Source organism: Lipotes vexillifer, unplaced genomic scaffold (genome assembly GCF_000442215.2).
Source record: "Lipotes vexillifer unplaced genomic scaffold, Lipotes_vexillifer_v1.1 scaffold299, whole genome shotgun sequence".
Classification (NCBI taxonomy): Eukaryota; Metazoa; Chordata; class Mammalia; order Artiodactyla; family Lipotidae; genus Lipotes; species Lipotes vexillifer.
Window position 1 is genome coordinate 3,645,245 of NW_006784347.1, and position 21,371 is coordinate 3,666,615.

At 39.7% G+C, this 21,371-nt stretch overlaps 1 protein-coding gene across 1 annotated transcript in view; it reads left to right on the forward strand.

The window, feature by feature from the left end:
• The window catches only part of QTGAL (queuosine-tRNA galactosyltransferase), a 107,348-nt gene that overhangs the window by 3,163 nt on the left and 82,814 nt on the right, over positions 1-21,371 (forward strand). Inside the window, exons 3-5 of the mRNA XM_007456791.1 lie at positions 1,418-1,534; positions 1,635-1,734; positions 20,057-20,121. Of these exons, the coding sequence (XP_007456853.1) occupies positions 1,418-1,534; positions 1,635-1,734; positions 20,057-20,121 (282 nt within the window). The remainder of the gene's footprint in view (positions 1-1,417; positions 1,535-1,634; positions 1,735-20,056; positions 20,122-21,371) is intronic.

The window sequence follows — 21,371 nt, forward strand, 5'->3', positions numbered from 1 at the left end:
GGCGCCCCGTCCCTCCTCGCCCCTCCCCGCCCCTCAGCTCTAGTACCCCTCCCTGACTCTGTCTCCCCGACTCTGCGGTCGTCTCCTGTCCCCTCCTCTGCTCTCCTTTCCTCTCCGCCCCGCTCTCCCCCATCCCTCCCTCCCTCCTCTCCCCATCCTGGGTCTCCATTTCCCACACCACCACCGCCTCTCCTCTTGGGCAGCCTATAAGGGTCTCTGCCCAAATCAACGTTAAAGCACCAGCAAGAGTGCGAACAGAGATTAATCAAGGCTCATCTTTGGCAGAAATTCACATTATGTTTTGTATTGTAGATCTTGAAAACAGTAAAAATATTCTTTCCTTTAAAAAATAATTCCAAAGTAAAGTAAATATGTAAGTAAATTAGGGAACTATTTATGTGGGTAACATAAATGCAGTAAGGGATACCACTGTTGAATCAGATCCTCAGAGTAAAGAACTTGACAGAACTGTATTTTCAGTGCTTTTATCTGTGAGCTTTTCATAACCATATTCAGATTTAGCATTTAAAATATCTATATTCTGTATAGATATATAATTCGTACATATATGCATGTATGTATGTTTGCACGTGTATGCATATGTAGACACACGCTCACACCTGGATGACCTGTGTTTCTGTCTTCTTACTTGGGAGTGTGTCCACTCTTCGTTAGGGTATAAACTCAAGAGTGAGGACCGACTGTAACTTCTATCTTTGGGTATTCTGTATTGCTTAATGTGGTAATATACAGAATTAAGACAAATCCTGTAATCAGTTGTTTTGTTGGCAGTCAAGATTCACTGGTTTTACTCCATACACTTCATAAATTTTTGTTTTATGTGGGCCCTATGAGAAGAGGACAGTGCCAAACTATCCTAAACTGAGTAGAGCAAAGGAAGAGAGCTGGAGGGAGGTCACCTCCCCTTTTCCCAGCCCCGCCCCCATACTTTGTTAAAGCAAGTGTAGGGGTTACTTAAAAGGGTTTCTTTGTTGCAGTTTCTCTAACATCATGGTTTACTGAAAATGCTTATTTCATGAGTGGGTTCAAGATACACAGATGCTTGTTTCAACCAAAATGATGATGTTTCTGACCACTGATTGGGAAACACATGAATTTGCTGTTGAATTGGGAACATTTTTGATGCCTTTCAGATTTTTGTTTCCTTTTCAAAAGCATCCAAAAGACCAATTCTGGGAAATCTAAGACAATAAATCTTGAGAGGAGGCATAGACACCTTTTTTTTTGTCAGGAAATATTCTTTCCCTGGAAGCCTTATTCTGGGTTACTCTGTAAGTCAGGTCTTGCCCTTTGGAAATAAGCATTGTGTGGATGGTAATGGGGAAGTAAATTAGAGCCATGGAAAGAGTATTCAGTTTCCACACTTGTTTCTCAATCGTTTTGTTTTGAATTCCAGTCTGTTATCCTCCCGGTCCATGACGCTGAACCGTGGCTGGACGAGTGCTTGGGGTCTGTTTTGCAGCAGGACTTCGAAGGCTCCATGGAGCTTTCCATTTTTAATGATGCCAGTAAGGTATTTATGAACTTCCTGTTGGTGATTTAGCCCTAGTGTAAGTCACCTCTGACTGTTTGGAGGAAAGTTTCCTGACCTGCCAACGTCCTCGTGCTTTCAGGACAAGTCTATGACTATCATTGAAAAATGGAAAGAGAAGCTGGAAGGTTCCGGCATCCTCATGGTCATTGGAGGGCACGATTCTCCTTCTCCCCGAGGAGGTCAGTAACCGTGTTTAGTTTATTATTCTTATCGACTTATGTACTTAAATAGTTTCCTGTTGTTCAAATCCTGGTGAAAATTATCCTGAGTAATACTTGAGTTTACCACTTACTAAGGACACGGTAAGCCAGGCTTGCTTATGCTTCAGTAAGGATTTGTGTACATCCACTGCTCATTCTTTCCTTATTCAGCCCAACAGAAAGCCATTGGGTGTTTTCATTCCTGGAGTGATTGGTCATTATTGGTCACCTCTAATTTTTAAAATTCTTTTCTTGTGACATTAGATTTGTTTTTGTCCATTAAAAAAAAAAATCTTAAAGAAGCAGCTTTTGGTTTCATTGATTTTCTATGTTTTTCTTTTTCCTATTTTGTCTGTTTTCTATTTTGACTCTGAATTGTATTATTTTCTTTCTGCTCACTTTGGGTTTAATTGGTTTTACTGTAATTCTTTTTTTTAAAATTAATTAATTAATTAATTTATTTTTGGCTGTGTTGGGTCTTTGTTGCTGCGCACGGGCTTTTTCTAGTTGCATTGAGTGGGGGCTACTCTTCATTGTGGTGCCCAGGCTTCTCATTGCCGTAGCTTCTCTTGTTGTGGAACACGGGCTCTAGGCATGCAGGCTCAGTAGCTGTGGCTCGCAGGCTCTAGAGCGCAGGCTCAGTAGTTGTGGCGCACGGGCTTAGTTGCTCTGTGGCCTGTGGGATCTTCCTGTACTAGGGCTCGAACCCATGTCCCCTGCATTGGCAGGCAGATTCTTAACCACTGCGCCACCAGGGAAGCCCCTCTTTTTGTAATTCTTAAGGTGAAAGCTGAGGTCATTGGTTTGAGACCTTTCTCATTTTCTAGCATAGGCATTTAGTGATATAAATTCCCCTCTAACTATTGCATTAGCAACATCCTACGAATTCTGATATGTTATGTTTTAATTTTCCTTCAGCTTCAAAATACCTTCTAATTTCGCCGTTGGTTTCTTATTTGATTTATGGATTATTTGAAGTATTTAGTATTTAGTTTCCAAATATTTGAGGGATTTCCCAGATATCTTTCTATTATTCATTTCTGATATAATTCCTCTGAAGTAAGAGAACATACTTTTTTGACTTGAATCTTTTAAATTTAGTAAGATTTACTTTATAGCCCCGGATAAGGCCTATCTTGGCAAATGTTTCGTGTGCACTTGAGAAGGTTGTGTATCTGCTGGTGTTGCTGGAGTTTTCTGTAAACGTAAATTAAGTCCAGTTGGGCACAGTCTTGTTTAAATCTGCCGCATCCTTGCTGGTACAAGGTCTGCTTGTTCTCAGTTACTGAGGCGGGGTATTGAAATCTCCAACTCTAATTGTAGATTTATTATTCTTCCTTATAGTTCTATCATTTTTGGCTTTGTGTATTTTGAAACTCTGTTAATATTTGAGATTGTTGTGAAGAATCGACCCCTTCATCATTATGAATAACCCTCCTGACCTCTGGTAATATACATTGTTTGATATTAATATAACTGCTCTGGCTTTATTTTGACTAGTGTTAGCATAGTGTATCTTTTCCATCATTTTTTCTTTTAACCCATTCCTGTCTTTATATTTAAAGGATGCCCCCTCCCTTATAGATTCTTGTAGACAACATATGATGGTGCTTTTTAAATCCAATCTGACAATCTCTGCCTTTTAACTGGGATGTTTACATTAGTTCCATGTAACATGATTATTGATGTGGTTAGGTTTGAGTCTCTCTTCTTGCTATTATCTTATATTAGTCACATCTATTCTTCATTCCATTTTCCTCTTTCTCTGCCTTCTTTTGGATTAATTAAATATCTTTTATAACAGCTTTATTAAAATACAATTTATATACCATACAATCCACCCATCAAAGTATACAATCAAGTGTTTTGTAGTATGATCACAGATGTGTGCAGCCACCACCACAGTCAATTTTAGAACATTTTCATCACCTCAGAAAGGAACCCTGTATCCTTTAGTTATCACCCTCCATCCCCCATCCCCCCCAGCCCTACGCAACCACTGATTTACTTTCTGTCTGTAGGTTTGCCTGTTTTAGACATTTTGTATAAATGGAATCATATAATACGTGTTCTTTTGTGACTGGCTTCTTTCATGTAGCAAGATGTTTTTAAGGTTCATGTTGAGGCATATATTAGTACTTCATTCCTTTTTACGAGAGAATAATATTGGGTTGGCCAAAAAGTTCACTTGGTTTTAAGTAAAAATAAAAGACATTTTTCATTTGCACCGAGAACTTTATTGAACAGTGTATTCATTAACCAAACGAACTTTTTGGCCAACCCAATATTTAATTGTATAGATGTACCATATTTTGTTTATCCATTCATCAGCTGAGGGACATTTGTGTTGTTCTACCTTTTGGCTGTTGTGAAGAGTGCTAGTATAAACATTTGTGTACAAATTTTTGTTTCAACATAGGTTTTCAGTTCCTTTGGGTATATACCTCGTAGCTGAATTGCTGGGTCATATTGTAATTCTATGTTCAGCATATTGAGGAACTGCCAAACTATTTTCCACATCAGTTGCACCATTTTACATTGCCACCAGCCATGTATGAGGGCTCCAGTTTCTCCACATCCTTACCAACACTTCTTATTTTATAGCCATCCTAGTGAGTGTGAAATGGTTTTTCATTGTGCTTTTTGTGTGTGTGTGTGTGTGTGTGTGTGTGTGTGGTACACGGGCCTCTCACTGTTGTGCCCTCTCCTGTTGCTGAGCACAGGCTCCGGACGCACAGGCTCAGCGGCCATGGCTTACAGGCCCAGCTGCTCCATGGCATGTGGGATCTTCCCGGACCGGGGCACGAACCCGTGTCCGCTGTATCGGCAGGCGGACTCTCAACCACTGCACCACCAGGGAAGCCCTTCATTGTGGTTTTGATTTGCATTTCTCTAGTGACTAATGATATTGAGCCTCTTTTTGTGTGCTTGTTGTCCATTTGTATATCTTCTTTGGGGAAATGTCTATCTAAGTCCTTTGACCATTTTAAAATTGGATTGTTTGCGTTTTTGTTGTTGAGCTGTAAGAGTTCTTTATATATTCTGGATACTAGACCCTTATCAGATATATGATTTGCAAATATTTTCTCCCATACTTTGGATTGTCTTTTCACTCTCCTGAGAATAATATTTGATGCACAAAAATTGTAATTTTGATAAAATCCAATTTATTTTTGTTGTTATTTTATGTGCTTTTGGTGTCCTATCTAAGAAATCATTGCTTAATCAAGTTCATGAACATTTACTCCTTTGTTTTCTTCAGAGAGTTTTATAATTTGAGCTCTTTTATGTAGGTCTTTGTTCCATTTTGAGTTCATTTTTGTATATGGTGTGAAGTAAGAATATAACTTCATTCTTTTGCATGTGGATATTGAGTTGTTCCAACACCATTTGTTTAAGACTATTCTTTCTCCATTGAAAGTTTTGGTACCCTTGTGAAAATCAGTTGACCGTAAATGAATGGGTTCATTTCTATTCTTATGCCAGTACTACACTGCTTTGATTACCATAGCTTTGTGGTAGGTTTTGATATCGGGAAGTATGAGTCTTCCAACTTCGTTTTCCTTTTTCAAAATTGTTTTGCAATTTCATATGAATTTTAGGATCAGTTTTTCCATTTCTGCAATAAAGACCATTGGGATTTTGATGGGGATGGCATTGAATCTGTATATCTGTTTGGGTTGTGTTGTCACTTTAACAATATTAAGTCTTCCAATTCATGAACACAGAATATCTTTCCTTAGGTCTTAGGTCTTCTTCAGTTTCTTTTATCAATGTTTTATAACTTTCAATGTACATACAAGTCTTTTGCCTCTTTGGTTAAATTAACTCCTCAGCATTTTATTATTTTTCATGGTAGTGTGAATGGAATTGTTTTCTTACTTTCCTTCTCAGATTGTTCATTGTTAATGTATAGGAAAACTGATTTTCCTGTGTATTGATCTTGTATCCTGCAACTTTGTTGAACTTGTTTATTAGCTCTAGTAGTTTTTTTGTGAGTTTTTAGGATTTCCTGTATTTAAGATCATGTCATCTGCAACTGAGATAGTTTTACTTATCCCTTTTTAATTGGATGCCTTATTTCTTTTTCTTGCCTAATTGCTCCAGCTAGAACTTCCAGTGTTTAGTAGGAGTGGAGAAAGGAGACACCCTTGTCTTGATCCTGATCTTAGGGGGAAAGCGTATGGTGTTTCACCATTGAGTATGATGTTAGCTGTGGATTTTTATAAATACCCTTTATCATGCTGAGGAAGTTCCCTTCAATTGCTAGTTTGTTGACTGTGTTTTTCTTTATCATGAAAGAGGATTTTGTCCATTCTTTTTTCTGCATCAATTGAGATAATCAATTGAGGAAGGTTTTTTTCCTTCAGTTCTATTAAGGTGGTATATTATACTGATTGATTTTGTATGTTGAACCCCCCTTGCATTACTGGGATAAATCCCACTTGGTCATGGTGTATAATCTTTCTAATATGCTGCTGGATTTAGTTTGCCAGTATTTTGTTGAGGATTTCTACATAGATATTCATAAGGGATATTGGTATATAGTTTTCCTTTCTTCTGATGTCCCCATCTGACTATAGTATCAGAGTAATGCTGGCTTTGTAGAATGAGTTAAGAAGTGTTTCCTTTTCTTCTATTTTTTTTTTTTTTTGGAAGAGTTTGAGAAGGATTGTTGTTAATTATCTAAATGTTTGGTAGAATTCACTAGTGGAACCGTCTCATCCTAGGCTTTTTTGCTGTTGTTGGGAGATTTTGATTACTGATTCAATCTCTGTATTTGTTATAGGTATGTTCAGATTTTTTACTTCTTCTTGAGTTAGTTTTGATAGTTAATGTGTTTCTAGAAATTGTCCATTTCGTCTAGGTTATCTAATTTGTTGGCATACAGTTGTTCATAATATTCAATTTATAATCTGTTTAGGTTTCTGTTAAGTTTAGTAGTAATGAATCCACTTTCTTTTTCTTTTCTTTTCTTTTTTTTTGGTCGTGCCTCACGGCTGTGGGATCTTAGTTCCCTGACCAGGGGTCAAATCCGCACCCACTGTAGTGGAAGTGCAGAGTCTTAACCACTGGACCATCAGGGAAGTCTGCCCACTTTCATTTTTGATTTTAGTAATTTGAAGCTTCTTTGTTCTTAGTCTAGCTAAAGGTTTGTCAATGTTGTTGATCTTTTCAAAGAACCAACTTTTGGTTTCATTGATTTTCTCAGTTGTTTTTTTAATCCTTATTTCATTTATCTCTGTTCTGATCTTTATTATTTCTTTCCTTCTGCTAGCTGTGTGTTTAATGTGTTCTTCTTTTTCTAGCTCCGTAACATGTAAAGTTAGGTTGTTGACTTGAGATGTCTTTTATGTAGACATTTATATATAAATTTCCCTCTGATCACTGCTTTTGCTGCATCCTGTAAGTTTTGGTATGCTGTATTTTAATTTTTATTTATCTCTTAAGTATATTCTAATTTCCCTTATTTGACCCATTGGATATTTAAGAGTAGGTTGTTTAATTTTCATATATTTGTCCTTCCGTTATTGAATTCTAGTTTCATTCCATTGTGGTCAGAGAAGATACTTAATCTGATTTCAGTCTTTAAAAATTTTTTGAGATATGTTTTGTGGCCTGACATGTGGTCAGTCCTGGAGAATGTTGCATGTGCACTTAGGAAGATTGCAATGCAAAGCTGTTATTGAGTAGAGTGTTCTGTATATGTCTGTTAGGTCTGTTGGTTTATAGTGTTGTTCAAGTCCTCTATTACCTTACTGATCTTCTGTCTTGATGTTCTATCTATTATTGAAAGTGAGGTGTTGAAGTATTCAACTACTATAGTAGAATTATGTTTCTCCCTTCAATTCTGTTCATTTTTGCTTCATTTATTTTGGGGCTCTCTTGTTAGATGTGTATAGTTTTATAATTGTTATATTTTCTTGATTGACCCTTTCATCAATATATAGTGTCCTTTGTTTCTTGTAACAATTTCTGACTTAGGGTTTATTTTCCCTAGTACTAGTTTAATCACTCCAGCACTTTCTTGGTTGTTGGTTGAATGGAATATCTTTTTCCATCATTTCACTTTTGACTTATTTGTGCCTTTGGATCTAAGGTGAATCTCCTGTAGCATTTAAATGTATCATGTGTTATTTTAATCCATTTTGCCAATTGTTGCCTTTTATTGGAGCATTTATATTTAATTACTTTAGAGGAAGGACTTTTGCCATTTTGCTATTGTTTTCTATATGCTGTCTATCTCTTATTCTTCAATCCTCCCATCAGTGCTTTCCTTTGTGTTTAACTGGTTATTACTAGTAGGCCATTTTTATTCCCTTCTAATTTCCTATTCTGTGTATTTGTAAGTTATTTTCTTAGTCATCACTGTGGGGATTACAATTAACATCTTAAATTTATAACAATCTAATTTGAATTAACATCAACTTAACTTTAGTAGTGTATAAAGCTCTGCTCCTGTACAGCTGTGTACCTCCCACTTTATATCATTTTTGTCATAAATTACATCTTTATTATTTGCCCATTAACATAGGTTTATAATCATTGTTTAATGTGTCTTTTAAATCATATGGGAAAAATACAAACTGAAAGTAAAATAATACTGGCTTTTATATTTAGCTACATAGTAATCTTCATCAATGTTTTTCATTTGTTTGTATGCTTTCAAGTTACTGTCTAGTGTTCTCATTAGAGCCGGAAGGACTCCTGTTAGCATTTCTTGTCGGGCAGATCTGTTAGTGAATATCTCCCTCAGCTTTTGTTTATCTGCAAATGTGTTAATTTCTCCATTTTTGAAGGATAGTTTTGCCAGATTCAGAGTTTCTGTATGTTATAGACCCAATAATACATTACTTACATATTGTTTTTTTAATTAATTTCTTATTGGAGTATAGTTGATTTACAATGTTGTGTTAGTTTCTGCTGTACAGCAAACTGAATCAGCCATACATATACACGTATCCACTCTCTTCTAGACTCCATACCCACGTAGGTAATTATAGGGCACTGAATAGAGTTCCCTGTGCTATACAGTAGGTTCTTATTAGTTATCTTTTATATATAGTAGTGTGTGTATGTCAGTCCCAATCTCCCAATATATACTCCCCCTTCCATAAGTTTGTTTTCTACATCTGTGACTCAATTTCAGTTTTGTAAATAGGTTCGTTTGTACCATTATTTTTAAATTGGGGTATAGTTGTTTTACAATGTTGTGTTAGTTTCTGCTGTACAGTGAAGTGGAGTTCCCTGTGCTATACAGTAGGTTCTTATTAGTTATCTATTTTATACATATTATTGTATATATGTCAATCCCAGTCTCCCAATTCATCCCACCCCCCATCCCCTGCTTTCCCTCCTTGGTGTCCATACATTTGTTCTCTACATCTGTGTCTCTATTTCTGCCTTGCAGACTGGTTCACCTGTACCATTTTTCTGGATTCCACATATATGCATTAATATACGATATTGGTTTTTCTCTTTCTGACTTACTTCACTCTGTATGACAGTCTCTAAGTCCATCCATGTTGCTGCAGATGGCATTATTTCATTCTTTTTTATGACTGAGTAATATTCCATGGTATATGTGTACCATATCTTCTTTATCCATTCCTCTGTCGATGGACATATAGGTTATTTCCATGTCCTGGCTATTGTAAATAGTGCTGCAGTGAACACTGGGGTGCATGTATCCTTTCAAATTATGGTTTTCTCCAGATATATGCCCAGGAGTGGGATTGCTGGATCATATGGTAGCTCTATGTTTAGTTTTTAAAGAAATTGCCATACTGTTCTCCGTAGTGGCTGTATCAATTTACATTCCCACCAACGGTGTAGGAGGGTTCCCTTTTTTCCACACCCTCTCCAGCATTTATTGTTCGTAGATTTTTTTTTTTTTTTTTGTGGTACGCAGGCCTCTCACTGTTGTGGCCTCTCCCATTGCGGAGCACAGGCTCCGGATGCGCAGGGTCAGCGGCCATGGCTCACGGGCCCAGCTGCTCCGCGGCATGTGGGATCTTCCCGGACTGGGGCACGAACCCACGTTCCCTGCATCGGCAGGCGGACTCTCAACCACTGTGCCACCAGGGAGGCCCCCACCCATTTTTTGATTGGGTTGTTACATATTGTTTTATACAATTTTTTTTTTTTTTTTTAACTACTGCTACTTCAGTTAGCAGAAGAAAAGAGAAGAAATATGCATTTATATTGTCTTTTATAATTAACAGTTACTTTACTGGTGCTCTCTTTTTTTCTTTCATGGATTTGAAATACTCCCTGGAATCACTTGGGGTCAATCTTTTTAATCTAAAGAACTTCCTTTAGTATCTCTTGTAAAGTGAATCAACAACAATTTCTCTCAGTGTTTGTTTATTTGGAATGTCTTAATTTCTTTATTTTTGAAAGATAGTTTTGCTGGATATAGGATTCTTGGTTAACAGTTTTTTCTTTGAGTTCTTTGAATATGTTATCCCACTGCCTTCTGGCCTCCATTGTTTGCTCTGAAAAGTCAACTGTTAATCTTATTGAGATTTCCTTTCTTTTCCCTTGTCTCTTTTTAAGATTTTCTCCCCGTTTTTGGCTTTCAGTGTTTTTACTATGACGTATCTAGTTGTGAATCTATTGAGTTTATCCTCCTTGACGTTTGTTGAGCTTCTTGAATGTGTAGATTAATGTTTTTCACTGCATTTGGAAAGATTTTAGCTATTATATCTTTGAATATTTTTTGTGCTTATTGCTCTCTCCTTTTCTTTTGGTACTACTATTATGCATATATTAGTGTCTTTAATAGTTTTTCAGATTTCTCTGAGGTCGTGTTTATTTTTCTTCATTCTTTTTTCTCTGTGTTCTTCAGATTGCATTATTTTTATCCATCAAGTTTGCTAATTTTTCTGCCGATTCAAATATACTGTTGAGTTCCTCCAGGGTATTTTTTAGTTAGGGTGTTATACTTTTCAGCTCTAGAATTTCCAGTTGGTCCTTTTTAATAATTTGTCTCTTTATTGATACTCTTGATTTGATGTGACATTGTCTTCATACCTTTCTTTGCTTCTTTAATTACGGTTTCCTTTAGGTCTTTGAACATATTTATAATGGTTACTTTGAGGTCTTTGTTAAATCAGACCCATGATGTTCTCACTAGAAGTTTCTGGGCCTTCTTTTTATTCAGTGTCTGGGTAATGCTTTCTTGTTTCTTTGCGTGTCTCCTAATTTTTGTTGGAAACTGGACATATTAGATAATATATTATAGTAACTCTGGGTACTGGTCCCCCCACCCTGACTAGGCTTGTTATTATTATTGACTTATTTGCTTGTATATTGACTGGTTGGATAATTTTAGTAAAGTCTGCTCCCCTGCCCTTGCAGTACAAAACCTCTAATGATCTCTCTCAGGAATACAGCGCTGGGTGTACCCACAGTCACCCTGAGGTGGCAGTGGTGTGGGTTGGCCTCTCTCTCCCTGACCACACCCAGCTGTCAAGCTCCACGTATTGCTGACTGCTTTACTGTTTTCAACAATACCTAAGAGCATAAATTGCTATATAAGAATAATTCAAGTGAATTCATATTCCTTCAAAGGAATAGTTCTTGAGGTCAGAGTTTAAAGTTTGTTCTGACACCAGGAGGGCTCTTCTCAGCTGTCTCTTACCTGTTTATGTCTAGCAAACTGGTCATCCCACAGTTTAGCCTATATTGCCAATGAATCTACCAATCTCCTTTACCAGCTGCCTCTCACCACTGTTTTGGGTGTACCCTAGGGCTTGAACTTCACACCCTGTTGCAGATGAAGCAGGGGGTGAGCAGTAACCCCATGTCTCTCTCAATATGGAACCCCCACCCCATAAACTAGGGCAAGGGCATTTGGGTCCCCAGTATTCTTGGTGATACCATTCCCAGTGTAGACAGAGAGTCCATCCCAGCATGGGGGCTGAGTGGGAGAAGGGAGCCCCACTTTTCAACTGCACTTGCCTGGGACTCAGCCTCAGCAACAGGTACCTGGAGTCAGGATGAGAAATGCTGATGCCCTATCTCTCCCAGAAAAATAGCTTTCTGTCGGGCCTAGCAGAAGAGGGAACCCTGTATTTTTGGCTGTACCTGTCTGGGGTGAAGTTTCCTTCTTGGGGGAGGGAAGGAGCAGGTCTTGGCTCAAATACCTAGACCCTCACTATTACTAAGTTTTAGTAGATTTTCTTGAATAAACATTTTTTTCATTTGCTGTGTGTTAGGGCCATTTCCAGAGACTGTAAATGGTTGGGTTTTTTAAAAATAATTTTAAAAAATTAAATTATTAAAAAAATAATTTTTACCAGTTTTGCTGGCAAGCAGTCTGTGGAACTTGTGCTGTCAGGCCAGCTCCAGTCAAAATTTCTTTTGGTTCTGTTTTATCTCCTTTGTTGGCTTATTAGCTATAATTCCTTTTTTGCCTTGTTAGTGGTTGATTTGGAGTTTACAGAATATACTGTCAACTTACCAAGTTTAGCCCCTCAAATGTGTGTACAACTTCACATATAGTGTGAGAACCTCATGACAGTACATGTCCTTCTCTCCCCTCTTGCCTTTTTTGCTGCTGTTGTCATGCATTCTACTTCTACATGTACCATAAACCCCACAAACGTTGGTATTAGTTTAAACAGTCAATCATCTTTTTAAGAGATTTAAATAATAAGAAAGAAAATGACTCATTTACTCATATAGTTAGTTTTCAGTGCTCTTCATTTCTTTGTGTAGAGCCAGATTTCCATCTTCTATGATTTTCCTTCTGCCTGGACTTTTTAACACATTTCTTGCAGTGATGGTCTACTGGCGATGAATTCTTTTACCTCTTGTATGTCCTTATCTGGCATGTTTGAGTGTTGGCTGGTGGATACTGTGATGAAGAAATTTCATCACAAGCTTTATTATCCTTCCTTTAGTCCCTACTTGCCGCCCCCAGAGCCCCCCCCCCCATACAGGTGAGCTTGCCCCTTAGGTAACCTGCCTGTACTTCCCCCCACAGGTGAGCTTGCCCCTTAGGTAACCTGCCTGTACTGCTTTTGCCCACCCCTCACCCCCGGCTTCCCTTCCTTCTGTTCATCCTTCCATCTTCCTCTGTTCTGTGCAGTTCCTTTCCTTTTTGGAGTGGACAGGGAGAAGAGAAGGAGGAGGCCTGAAATGGCCGGCTTCTGTGTTTGTGGGAACAGCTTCTCCCAATCTTGGTGCTGCCTCCTGAACCCGCCTTGGTGCTGCCTCCTGAACCTACTATTATGCATATATTAGTGTCTTTAATAGTTTTTCAGATTTCTCTGAGGTCATTCTTTTGCTTCACAGCGATGGAGGGAGGGGTGGGCAGTCAGCTCCCCACACAGTGGTGGGTGGAGGAAAGAACACAATCCAGAAGTTCTTGCCAAGCGAGCCTCTGGACTGTGGTATTTGGGTTTCCTTCCACGTCAGGGTACAGCCTCCTTCTGTCTCCTCTCGAGGTTCTTGCAGTTTTTAAATCGGAAGTTCAGAGTCTGTGAACTCCTTTTGTTTCTAGTGTTGGACTTGGGTAGAGAGGGTAGACCACCAGTTTCACTGGTTCCCTGTCTTGTCCAACGCTAATAGTTTTTCACATTATCTCAGATTTTCTATTTAGGTAATCTAATCCTGAATAAATATAACTTTGTTTTTTTATTTCTAATTTATTCTTTATTTTTCATATATTTTGGGGGGGTAGAAGAACAATGTGGAATCACATTAATGAATCCTTTTATTGTGCTGGCTTAGTGGGAATGTTTGTAGTGTTTCAGTGTTAAAAATATGACATTTACTGTTGCTTTCTGATAGATACCTTTATCAAGGTAACTTGATATTTCTAATTTAGTAAGCCTTCATAAAATGAGGCATCAGGGACTTCCCTGTTGGTCCAGCCGTTAAGACTCTGCACTTCCAATGCTGGGGACGTGGGTTTGATCCCTGATGGAGATCTAAGATCCCATGTGCTGCATGGTGTAGCCAGAAAAAAAAAAAAGGCGTCAGTGTAGAATTTTTTAGATATCTTTTAGTTATTTGTTAAGGTGATTGCCTATTTTTTTCTCCTCACATTTTTATTGTAGTAAACTACATTAGTATTTTTCTTAACAGTGAACCACACTTGCAGTGCCAGAACTAACCAGCCATAACACTATAGTATTTTCATACAATGCAATTATTCGGCTTTCTTAAGGATTTTTATATCTATATACATATGGAACATTGGTCTGTAGTTTTTGTGTGGGTTACATGTCTGGCTCAGGGGTGAGAACAGAAGGTCTCAGACTTGCTGATGTAGCTTCATGAGAGCAATAACTGTGTAGAACAATTCAACCCACTTTTGTCTCAACCTCCCTAAACTAGCCTCACAGCCTGCATTTAGATAGCAGGAAAACCGTTTACTTATTTTCACGAATAAATGTCTACTTTGACTAATTACAGATTTTTTTTTAATACCAATTTGTGGTTAAAAAAAAAAAGAAAATTCAGGCATATAAAAAGGTCTGCAATGAAATGTGAAAGCTCCACATCCTAGGAGCAACCAGTGTTTTTTAGTTCCTACTGGATTTATTTAACTCACAGTGTCAGTTGATACTTGCTATGAAAGAGGAAACATTTAGCCCACTGTAGGTTCTTCACACTTCCCTTTCTCTTTTTTCGCCCCTCAGAGTTTTGGTTTGTCAAAATATATCTATATTGTCAGGGCTTATAATCTTTACATTCTGTTCTGTAACTCTTGTTGTTTTATGTACTTGACTTAGTTGATTCCAACAGCTTAAACCTTGCAAAAACAGCACTAATGGTTTTTTAAGTAACTGTTATTCACTGCAGACCACCTAATGTATTAGACTTGGAGGAGGAACTGAAATAAATCTGCTGCTAACCCCGTGCTGCACACTGAGGGGATTCCCAGGTGTCAAAATCTATGGAGCCTTTAAAAAATCTCCTGCTTTATTCCCTTCTACTGTGTACGCATGCACCATTGTTTGGGGTTGTTTTTTTCCTTCTCTTTTTATTTTATTTAGTTTTCTTTTCTTTTCTTTTTTTTTTTTTGCGGTACACGGGCCTCTCACTGTTGTGGCCTCTCCCGTTGCGGAGCACAGGCTCTGGACGCGCAGGCTCAGCGGCCATGGCTCACGGGCCTAGCGGCTCCGCGGCATGTGGTATCTTCCCGGACCGGGGCACGAACCTGTGTCCTCTGTATCGGCAGGCGGACTTTCAACCACTGCACCACCAGGGAAGCCCCTAATTTTCTTTTTAATTATGTTCCTTTTTAATTTCTCTTAAGTACTTCTTCAAGTAATTTTTTCATATCCAGTATGTGGATGGTAAAATATTTAGAGTATTTACATGTCTAAAAATGTCTTTATTTTGTACTTATACTCAATTGGCAGTTTGTCTGGGTATAGAATTCTAGGTGCAAAATAATTTTTCTTAGAATTTTGGAGGAGTTGCTTCATTATCTTCTGGTATCCCCTGATTCTAGTAAGAAATCTTATGTAAGTCTGATTCTTATTATTTTAAAGGCATCTTTTCTGAAAGTGTCTAAGATTTTTCTCTTTATGTTTTGAGTTTTGAAATTTCATGATGCTGAGTCAAGTTGTGGTTGTTTCTTCATTCATCCTCTGTTTCTGTAAAAATGGTTCACTTTGCATTTTTAGCTTTAATTGTAATCTAGTGTGCTTCCAGTAGTTTGACTTTACAGTTTTCATGTAAGACTTGAAAACAATATGCCTGCACACATTGCTAGAGCTGAAAGTAGAGGCAGGACAGATGATGAGACTGTGGCTGGTGGGGTTGAAGGTAGAGGCAGGGCAGGTGATAAGACTGGCTGGTGGACAGGTTCCTGTAGGTTTTAGGAGTCATGTCTTTCTTTAAAAAGCAGTCCTCAACTTTGGTAGCATGTTAGAATTGCCTGGAGAGGCTTTAAGAATCCTGATGCCTGAGTCCTACCCTAAGATGTTCTTGTGTAATTGTTCTGGGGTGCAACCATGGCATGCGGGTTGTAAAAGCTTCCCAAAACATACTGAAGTGCATCCAGGGTTGAGAACCACTCCTTTAAAATCCTCAGGAATGGTGTAGCTTCACCTCCATAGTGAGCTTGGTCTTAAGGGAACCTTGTAGCTCCCGACACAGCTGAAGGTTTGAGATCCCTCTGGAATACTCCTCAGATGAGATCCCGGGGGGTGTTAGCTCGGCTACGAGATCCTGTTCGGACCCAGCGGGTGACTTGCCAAAACAAAGGCTCGCAGCCACTCAGATCCTTTCCAGGTGGGTGGGTGGGTCGGTCAGTAGGGTTGTGGCATAGGATTGAAGCATTCAGGGTAGCTCTTGGGAGAGGTGTGAGCAGGAGAGACAGTCTACTCTTTCTAGATGCCTCTTGTCCTCCAAGACCCCTTCTCATCTTCCTGCTTTCTCTCTGCTCTTTTCTGCTGGTGTTGGGTGGTCGGGGGACTCAGTGGGTCTCACTTGCTGATTCTTGCTTGTGCACCTTGCAAGCTCACGTGGGTCTCGCCTGAGTCCTGATTTACTCAGAATTCACACTGCCCCCCTCGATGGCACAGCTGGGATCGGAGCTCTCTGGGGCCCGCCCTCAAACAGCTTTAAGCATCTCTGAACACTGGCTCTCAAGTAAGATAGTGTGCTTCTCCACGAGGGGCTTAAGTGCATCTCCTTCCACTGAGGGCAGCCAGGGCAGGTGCCCTTCACTTTACCTTTTGCAGCTTCCTGCCAGCTTTTTTTTTTTTTTTTTGAAAGGGGGGCAAGTAGAGGGTGGATGTTGGTGAAAGTGAGCTAAGAAATAGTTGGGCTTCAGAGAATGAAGCAGAGACTTCCCTCCCAGAAAGTGCTCCCCTGCCTTGCCTTGTGTTCCTCACAAGTAGCAGCCAGTGCACTCTACTTAGGAAAGCAGAAAATTGTGTAAAATATTTTAGAAAAAAATTTTAAATCAGAAATAATTTTAAAATCTTGGTCTTTTAAAAGAAGAAAGGCTTTTCCTTGCTATTTTAGAAGGTTCCTGTGGAAAGATCGTGTTCTCTGACATCGCACAGTGACCCCACGCAGAGGTGCCCTGTGGTGGGTGAGGGCAGCACACGGTCCTGCCTCCTGGTGCAGCCTCTGAGGTCCCGAGGATGGGTGACGGGGCAGGTGCTTGGGGCGCGCTGCGGGGTTGGGTCCACTGCACCCACCCCGCGCCTCCGTTTCCTTCTTTGTGAATAGGCTGTAGCAGTAGGTGCCCGTGTGGGTGTCGGGAGGGCGTAAGACAAGCTGATGTGTGCTGGGTTCCAGAGGAGGCCACACACGGTGGGCCCTTGAGAAGTCTTAGCAGCTGTTCTGTTATTGTCTTCCTCCTCCTCCATCTTATGCATATTTTTAGTATCTTCCCCGAATTATTTCTTGTTTTCATTATCTTTAGTCTGTTTGAAATAGAAAATTTTTTATACATCAGTTATTGTGCGACATCCATTTCAACCTGCTTCTGAAATGTGTGTAAACAAATTGTGGTTTTTGAAACTACTATGAGCAACCTTTCAAAATATTCTTTAATTAAGATGTTTTGCATCTTCCATAGTTGAACAAAAGTAATTTAAAATCATTTTGATGACTGTTGCGATTGCTTGTCTAATCTCCACTTTAAAAGCAAGTTTTATCATTCATAAAACACTTTTTAAAGAGTAGATATAACTTGAGCCATATCATATTTGTATGTATTCTATAAATAATAAAAAAGTAAATTGTAACATTGTGAAGAAATGATTCTGCTGTCTCACTGAAGTTGGATAAAGCAAGCGAATTCATGGGAATCCTGTGTTACACATTAATAAAACAGTTAATTTGGATTATGTCAGAAGGGACATATTTTCCTAGAACAATATTTTCTTAAATAGGAAATGTTATATCGACTATTGGATAATGTAGATCCAAAGTGTCTATTTTCAGGAGTGTTGGGTATTTAAATTGGGTTAAGATTCATTTACTATTATTTCATATCATAATAGAGCAAAACATTTCTGAATAATGTGGTCACTTTTGCTAAAATTGAAATAAAACACAATCCCACCCTCTTCTCTCCAAGAGTAAGGAATGTTAATATCGCACCGAGGCGGGAGTTTTTCCTGCTGTGGCCATGACAACCGACTCCCCTCACAAAGGGACAGACCTCCCCAAACATCAGGCCCTGGCACAAACATTTGACTTTTCAAGGCAATAATATTAAAGCAAATTCCTTATCTTTGCCAAACACAAGATTCATCGTGAGAAACTTTCAGCTTCCTTAGTAGATGCATTTTCCTTCATTACCCAAATTCTTGGGTTTGATATTTCCCCTTCTAAAACCCAACACTAATAAAACCACTTTTTAAACACAGCTCCTGTTAATTTCAGTGTGTCTTTTCCCATTTTTCGTTTTGATTCCATGAGCTCTTTCTCTGGGCCTGCCTTGCTTTGTGGTGATGATGGAGATTTACCTATAGTTGCTAATCCATCCCCAGGGGTCAGGAGCCAGGCCCCTGTCTCCCCTTGTGTGCATTTCCTTCTCTTGCTTGTTATACCTGTGGTTCTTTGAAATCTGTGACTGTCCTGCTAACTGGTTTGGGTTGACCAAGCTCTAGGATTAATGCTGGAAATTAAGGTGCTACCTCATGTGAAAACAGCCAAAGGCACTGCTCTAGGTCACACACCCTTTGACGCCCTGCATGAGGGCCAAGGTCCTTACTTCTGGTTGCAGTGTGGTTTGTTCCAGAAAGTGGCTGAGTAACAGGAGGGACCTGCCTTCTCTCCCTGTTCCCCTTACAGCAGAAAGCTGGGGAGCACCTAGGGTGAGGCCTGGGGCAGACACTTTGCTGGTGTCCCCTGGGACCAACATTTTTCAGGTTGTCTCAGCTCTGAGTAAGGGATTTATTGTTTTAACTCTGCCCACACCTGTTCTGCTTTGTGCGACTTTCCTCGGTGGCACCAAATCTAAGTGTCTCTGTAATACAATTCAGGCACCAGAATTTCCTTTCTAGGGAAGGTGGGAATTGTGCCCCTCGAAGGCCCCTTGGTCCCCTCTTTTGGACTAAGTGCCTCCTCTTACCTGCCTCGCCCTCAGCATGTAGACCGAGCTTGCTGTGTGTTCATTTCTGCGCTCTGTTCCTTATTCGGAAGCCTTATCCTGGCTGCCCTCCCTTGAAAGCTGTCGGTGCTCCCCATGCTGCTCGCTGCCCAGTTCATCCCTCGGAACCCCATTCTCTCGATGTAGACTCGTGTCATCTCTCTGGCCCCCTCTGCCGTAGTCTTGTCTTCTCTCCATAAGCCTCCCTAGAGCTTCCCACCGTTCATTTGGCATTTAATATAGGTTGTCGGTTACCTCTCCTTCCAACTCAGGTCTAATCTCTGAAGGCAAGGATTCTAAAACATTTCTTAAGATATAATATCCATACAGAAAAGTACACCTATCATCTTTGTACAGCTCAATTAATTTTCACAAACTGAACACACCATGCAGCCGCACCCTGATGAAGAGCGACATCACCGGCCGAGAAGCTCCCCGCCCCAAGGGAAACCGTTTCCCTGATTTCCAGGTGCACAGGTGAATCTGCTGCCTTTGTGCTCTGTGTGCCGTCCCCACATGGTGCCTGCTCCCTGTGCTCGGCGGTGCAAGGGGCACCCACGCCGCGTGCGGCCAGGATTGTCCATCCTCCTTGTGTATTTTCATACGCGTGGTGTATTTTCCATCCCAAGGGGGGTTCTTGTGCCGATCATGTCTTGGTGAAGTAGGGTCTGTACCTCCCGGAAGAGCTGGGGGTCCCAGTGTGTGCAGGAACAGTGGACACTGACAGGGCCTGTACCTCATCACTGAAATATGTGTTCAGGTAACTGCCCACGAAGTGTCCAGTCCAGTGAGCTGCTACCAGCTGATCACACATGTGTATGTGGCCCCAACTGCCGGGTAACCGTATCGTGACTTTTATCAACAGAGACTTTATAGAAAGTGTTCCTGCCAGTTCTACTCAAGTCCTTCCATTCAGGGACATTGTAATTTTGTTTTTTAAAAGTATTCCCCAGGGTTTAGCTTAGTGCTGTACTGGATAAATGTTTGCTGACTTTATTTTCCTCCTGTGAGCACATCCTACTTTAACACTGGTACTGGATGGACTGTCGTCTCTTATCATTATACTTACTCCATCAGTTTCTTCTAAAGTGGCCTGATTTTTTAGTTGGTGGTGCAGAATGTTCCTAGCTTTCCTACTGTGTGCATCACACTGAATTTTATGAAAGAGAATCCATTGAAAATTGAATTCTAAAAGAGCTTTTCCTTTTCTTCTTTAAACAGTCGGATATTCTAAAAATCAAGCAATAGCACAGAGCTCAGGATCTTACCTTTGCTTTTTGGATTCGGTAAGTAACTGTTTTATTTAAAATGTGTGACTATACGTTTTGAATAATTAAGAGGTATTACATTTTAGTGTGGTTCTTGAAAATCATTGTTCTAATATGTTACAATCAGCCTTTAAGGTTGATAAGTTGTTGCTGTTTAATTGCTGTAGCACCTAATGAGGGAATTGATTTTTGATAAATAGGGTTACATATAAACACAAAATTGCACAACAGAGAAACATATAAACAAAGTGAAGATAAGCTAGGAAGGTGTTGACAAATACAATGATTAAAAGATTAATAGCCTCAAATAGAAGTAATTGGTGCAAGTTGGTGAGAAAACACAAAGAAAAATGAGTGGTAGATAAATAGGAAAGGACAGGAGTCGATACTCTCAGAGGTAGACATGCAAACAGTGACCTTTAAAAAATGTTACATCGTTTGTGATCAAACACAAATTAAATTAACTGAGATTCTACTTTAAAAATCAAATTAACAAAGTTCTCTACAAATGTAGATACTCAGTGTTTGGAAATGCAATGTGAACTGGTGGCATTGACAGCATAATTTTGCATTTTGTATTAAGAACTTTAAAAATGCTTGTGCCTGGGCTTCCCCGGTGGCGCAGTGGTTGAGAGTCCGCCTGCCGATGCACGGGACACGGGTTCGTGCCCCAGTCTGGGAAGATCCCACATGCCTCGGAGCCGCTAGGCCCGTGAGCCATGGCCGCTGAGCCTGTGCGTCCGGAGCCTGTGCTCTGCAAGGGAGAGGCCACAACAGTGAGAGGCCCGCGTACCACAAAAAAAAAAAAAAATGCTTATGCCCTTGACCCTGAATTTCACTTCTAGGTATCCTTGAAATTCTGAAAAAGATTTATGTACAAAGAGGCTTTAGTGTTATTTATAATGATGGAAAATTAGTTAATGGAAACAAGTTAATACTGGATAGTAGATTAACAGTGAAGTGAATTGTGGTCAATTTGTATGAGAGAATTACTGTAATGCTCATAAAGAATTTTTAATAACATGACAAATGATTATGATGGGTAAAAAAAAGAACACATAATTGTATGTGTAGTGTATACTCAACTATAGGTTTTCTTTTTAGTGACTTTAAGGCACTCTGAGAACATTTATCTGTATGCAGTCTTCCCTTGGGCTCCTCCAGATCTGGGGGTGAGGCGCTGCTCCAGGTCTGGGGGTGCAGGGCTCCTCCAGGGTGGGGTTACACTCCTTTTGTCTGACCACTGCCCTTTGGGCTCCTTTTCCCCT